Consider the following 5,843-nt stretch of genomic DNA (forward strand, 5'->3'; position numbering starts at 1 on the left):
AAATACCAAACTGAGGTATTTTGACTAAATGTTGTTGACTGTCTCAGAATGTGAGAAAAGGGAAGTATGAAGCCACAAATGTTACTAAAATTTCTGAATGATTTTGCAACCATCTGTTTATGGGTAATTGAATCATGTCTGGTCCACGGCCACTTTAACCAGAATTCATCAGTGCAAAATGAGATGGTGAGATGCGTAAGTGACTGGGGGTCAGTGTGAGTGATTTATCATCTGCTGTTGTCATCTCATGCCATCTCTGTGTGTGTGCATGAGGGCCTTTGTGTAAGTGTGATAATATTAGAGGGGGTCTTTACAATGGAGACTTTCTGTATTTTTTACATGAAACATATATGTGATTTTATTCCATTTTAAACCAATAATGGGTTTGTCAGTCCCATGAAAATGTAAGGATGGTTTCACTACAGTGGTTCAGGTTGCTATATTGTGTGACTATATTGTATCGCAACATTGGAATTCCAAAAGGAAGATGGGTTTGGGACAGGATAGCAAAAGTCTTTGTTGATATTCAACTCTACAAGTACAATTCATAGACAGTCTTCCGCTCTCAGGACTCTGACAGTCGCTGTGGGTGCTGACGTGGGTTGACGTGTGCCTTAAACAGAAAAATTACATGATAATCTCTGTAAATAGAATCAGGATGAAACCAGATAAAACAAACATTTCTCCTTAATTTGAAGTGACGTGTGGCCAAGTATGGTGATACTCGGAATTTGTGCTCTGCATTTAACCCATCCAAGTGCATACACACTGTGAACACACACCCGGAGCAGTGGGCAGCCATATTGCTGCGGCGCCCGGGGAGCAGTTGGGACTTATTCCATTTTAAACCAATAATGGGTTTGTCAGTCCCATGAAAATGTAAGGATGGTTTCACTACAGTGGTTCAGGTTGCTATATTGTGTGACTATATTGTATCGCAACATTGGAATTCCAAAAGGAAGATGGGTTTGGGACAGGAAAGCAAAAGTTTGTTGATATTCAACTCTACAAGTACAATTCATAGACAGTCTTCCGCTCTCAGGCCTCTGACAGTCGCTGTGGGTGCTGACGTGGGTTGACGTGTGCCTTAAACAGAAAAATTACATGATAATCTCTGTAAATAGAATCAGGATGAAACCAGATAAAACAAACATTTCTCCTTAATTTGAAGTGACGTGTGGCCAAGTATGGTGATACTCGGAATTTGTGCTCTGCATTTAACCCATCCAAGTGCATACACACTGTGAACACACACCCGGAGCAGTGGGCAGCCATATTGCTGCGGCGCCCGGGGAGCAGTTGGGACTTCGGTGTCTTGCTCAAGGGCCTCAACTCAGTCCCTGAGGTTATTTTATCAAAAAATAAAAAAATAAAAATAACAGCAGAGTTTCAAAGTGGCTTATTAGAACACTAGTGTTCAAACTTTTTTCCTACCACATGACAAGCTAATAACATGGTTGTCAACATTAAAAGGTATTTAAAAATTGCTGCTTTTTGCGGTGCAAATTTTGTTTGTGATGAAAATAACAAACAAATTCCCTGAGAACTGTCTATAACTTCCCACTCATGTCAGTCGTCATAGCTTCACAGTCTTTCTGATTTGAATGATCCATCTCTATCAAGCTAGCTAAATATGTTTAACATGTGAATTCTTGCTAAATAGGCAGTTATATTAATGTTTCTGAGCTTGTATCACTAAAGAAGACATGCGGTTCTATTAAAATTACATAGGCTATTTAGATGGTATAAATCACGTTTAGTGCAAATTTAAAAGCAACAAATATTTTTGAATTTCCTGATATTATAAATAAATACAATAATATCAAAGCACTGAAACTGGATCAGTTTTGAAAACAATGTTTGATTTTCTGTTATTAACAGAGGTGGAAATGTCTGTTATCACCCAAAACAAACTCTAGCAACCATATACTCTAGCAACACCCCAGCAACTGCATAGCAAGAGCCTAGCAACCACCCAGAATATCATAGCAACCAACTAGCAACACTTTAGCAAACATCTAGAGCATCTAACTGACCAAACCATTTACCAAACAAGACTTTAAGACAAGCTTTTCAATCTAGTTATTACAGTTTTTCTTACAGGGTTTTTTCAACTGCTTACACACATTTTGAAAACTTTGCCTCTTTTTTTCAAAACTTTACACACAAATCCATGAATTGCACACACAAAATGCAAAATGCCTCACATCTTTTGCAAAATTAAGCACTGCTATTAGTTTCCGTGATCGGCATCTTATTGATTTCATGTTATTGTTAAGGCTCATAATCATGATGAAAGTGGAGCGAGCGGTCGGAGAATCTGATCACCAAACAATTACGCGATGAATCTCAGACATATCCAGATGGGATAAGATTTCTCAGAGGACTTCTGAGTTACCTGAAAAGCAGTAATTATCTGATTCACGTACAAATGTAAAAACAATTCGTTAGTCAACTGGGCCGCGCTTCGGGTTTGAGTCGTTCATTCATCACGTGACAGCCCCATAAGCCCAAACCCGAAGACTTGTCAGATGAGAGGTGAGGTGAGCTAATCATAGACTGAAGACCCAGGTAAACAATGAATTAATATTTTCTGTTTCTTATAGCAGTTTTGTATTGTTTGTAGTGTGATCAACGTTTGCGTAAGTAGTAGATGTGTTAGGGAAGTAACACGTAACATTTTAATAATATTTTGCTAAAATGAATGAAATGACTTGAAAAAAGATTAGTTCATTTTGCTGAACGAGACTCAAAGGTCCGAGTCAGTAAAATTATCCGAACTTCCCATCACTAGTCTACACGGTTCTCATGCTGTGGTTAAATGCGCAGTCTGTGCCTCCGGCTCGTTCAAACTCAACAAGAAACGAGCCGAGACCAAGACAAAACCCGCCAAGAAGCCCGCAGCCGAGAAACCTGCCGCCGCTAAGAAGCCCAAGACCACAGCAGCGAAGAAGCCCGCCGCTAAGAAATCTCCAAAGAAGGCCAAGAAACCCGCTGCTAAAAAGGCAACGAAGAGCCCCAAGAAAGCAAAGGAACCAGAAGCCCTAAAAAGACCAAGGCAGCCAAACCCAAGACGGTGAAACCCAAAGCCGCGAAGCCTAAAAAGACAGCAGCCAAGAAGAAATAAACAGTCATTTTTAACATGTGATTTATCAAAACGTCTCTTTTAAGAGCCACCCACTAATTAAAAGTGAGAGCATTGTTTCTGTTCAGTGTCGCGTAATGTTGCATTTGGACTTAATTGAGAATTAATGTTCTGCTTCAAGTAAGACATTTATCTTGAATGACTTTATTATGCTTAAAACTAATGAAATAAATAATAGGTGAGACAGGTTGATGTAACATTTAATACACAAAGGTTATTGAAAGTGTTAAAGTCAAAAATTTATATACGTAAAAATAAAGGAATAAATAGAAAAATAAATACAGGTACACACAATAAAGAAGCTCGTAGCTCTATTCTATTCTGGATCTGTAGGGACCACGGATTTAGTCTGGAGGAGCTGAACACGCAGCGCCAGGTGGAGCCTGGGGAGAAGGAATGGGATGGAGCATCGAATAATTATTTAAGTAGGAATATTTGTGTATATACGGGTGTAAGAACAGGAAAAGCAAAAACAAGGAATAAATTGATAAATAAACCATGACTGCATAACAGCAAAAGTAGGTGGCGATATGCACACAGGATGTAACACGCCAAAAGCGTCTTACAGCGTATTCAGGCTAAACATTTTTTCTTTTTTTTGTTTACCAGTATGTCAATAGTTGAATGTGTATTAATTTAAAAAAAAATCACAATCTGGCATACAAATTTAAGACCGACTTCGCCTATTCTGTTTTCATACAAAAGTGAACAAGAATGCAGGACATTTAGGCGGGAACCACAAACTGTCGTCTCTTGTTTGAAAACCGGAGACGCACATTCATTGGTCAACTGTCATTTTGAGGCCCCAGACAATAACCAATCAAAAACCACTGACTCTACGCCGTCCAATGAGCGCATGGCAGCTGTAGACTTAAAACAAGCCTTGCGTTCTTATCCTTATATTATGATCTAGTACTTCTACTGTAAAATAATGGCCAGAACCAAGCAGACGGCTCGTAAATCCACCGGCGGTAAAGCCCCGAGGAAGCAGCTCGCTACTAAAGCCGCCCGGAAGAGCGCCCCAGCCACCGGCGGCGTCAAGAAGCCCCATCGCTACAGGCCCGGGACCGTGGCTCTGCGAGAGATCCGCCGCTATCAGAAGTCCACCGAGCTGCTGATCCGCAAGCTGCCCTTCCAGCGTCTGGTGAGAGAAATCGCTCAGGACTTCAAGACGGACCTGCGCTTCCAGAGCTCCGCTGTCATGGCGCTGCAGGAGGCCAGCGAGGCTTATTTGGTCGGTCTGTTTGAGGACACCAACCTGTGCGCCATCCACGCCAAGAGGGTCACCATCATGCCCAAAGACATCCAGCTGGCCCGCCGCATCCGCGGAGAGCGCGCTTAAATACACCGCTGCATCACCAGTAACGGAACCAAAGGCTCTTTTAAGAGCCACATAAATTACACTGAAAGAGTTTCAAAGTACTTTCTGTTGCTCTGTTTTAATGTATAATTTTACACGGATAGTCTCTTATTTTTATATGAAGATTATTTTCCATACAGATTACAGTCAACACATTTACTCTTACCAGCTGCGTGTCCTCCGCAGAAAGGCACATGCTGTAGTATGGGGGCTCCGCGTCACGTGGCGTTGGTTTCTATTAGGTCCTTTAAGCAAATGTGAAAGGCTCTTTATTTCGTCCACAGAGAAGCTTTATTCGGAAAAGGAGGTTCTACGCGTCACAGTAAGGTTTTGCGTGATAAACAAATCTAACAACCTTGCACCAGTAACTAACTGACCATAAAACATGTTCTCTAAAATTACTTCTAAATAGCGCTTTAGTGAAGCTGTCCACCTTTATTTTCCGTTGTGTCTTTAATCTGTAATTGATTCTCAAGATTGGATTTCTTAAAGTGCTATTACGGTGTACAAAGTTAGGCTATATTATTAAATTACTACTCCTAAAACAAAGAAGACTTTTGGATCCGTATGATACGACGGTGAGAGCAGGAGTGATACTGCACACTAATCAGACAAGAGCGAAAATTATATGTATATTCGCATTCAATTCAAGTCATTGATGCTTGCATACAGAACAGCCACAGGCTCAGCACCCTCCTACTTCCACTCACTCTCATGAATGTACACCCCTCCAGAAGCCTGAGATCTAGAAGGGAGCGTAGCCTCGTGGTAGCATCACAGAGAGGCACAACATCCCTTTCCAGAACATTCTCCTTCACTGTTCCTGACTGCTGGAATGATCTTCCCTCCTCCATCCGGAATGCTGTGTCTCTGACTGGTTTTTTAAACGACAGCTGAAAACTCATCTCTTTCGTCAACATTTGACTGCATCATTTAAAAAACAAAAAACATTCGTTATTCCTCATGTCTAGTACTTGTACTAATCTGAACAATGTCAGCAGCTTTGTATCATGAGCACTTCCTGAGTTTATTTGCCTCTTTGTGATGTATCGCTTGTTGTATTCCTCAATTGTAAGTCGCTTTGGATAAAAGCGTCTGCTAAATGTAAATAGTACACAAACGTCAAAAGGGCTTTTATTTAGAAATTCTGTAGTTCAAAAGTAGAGGACCAATATAGTTGTACAGTGTAGTTAGCCTGTATTTATAGCTCCATGCATCAGTAACGTTTTGGTGGGATTTTAAACACTTCTGATCCTTATTGCTCTCCTCAAAACATCCGAAAATGGGTGAATAAAGGTTTTAAAGTTTCTCTATCATGCACAACGTTTGGAGAGAGCT

At 40.7% G+C, this 5,843-nt stretch overlaps 1 protein-coding gene and 1 pseudogene across 1 annotated transcript; both read left to right on the top strand.

The window, feature by feature from the left end:
• The first annotated feature begins 2,829 nt into the window (after positions 1-2,829).
• Positions 2,830-3,164, top strand: LOC107576068 (histone H1-like; annotated as a pseudogene).
• Positions 3,165-4,067: 903 nt separating this feature from the next.
• LOC107576069 (histone H3) lies at positions 4,068-4,544 on the top strand. The gene has a single exon (XM_016262336.1). It carries the CDS (start codon positions 4,077-4,079, stop codon positions 4,485-4,487), a length of 411 nt encoding a protein of 136 aa, XP_016117822.1. The 5' UTR covers positions 4,068-4,076; the 3' UTR covers positions 4,488-4,544.
• Positions 4,545-5,843: the final 1,299 nt, after the last annotated feature.

Source organism: Sinocyclocheilus grahami, unplaced genomic scaffold (genome assembly GCF_001515645.1).
Source record: "Sinocyclocheilus grahami isolate Dianchi unplaced genomic scaffold, SAMN03320097.WGS_v1.1 scaffold3173.1, whole genome shotgun sequence".
Classification (NCBI taxonomy): Eukaryota; Metazoa; Chordata; class Actinopteri; order Cypriniformes; family Cyprinidae; genus Sinocyclocheilus; species Sinocyclocheilus grahami.

Excerpts from the sequence above, each read along its gene's own strand:
- LOC107576069 (XM_016262336.1), top strand. The coding sequence starts at position 4,077 with ATGGCCAGAACCAAGCAGACGGCTCGTAAATCCACCGGCGGTAAAGCC.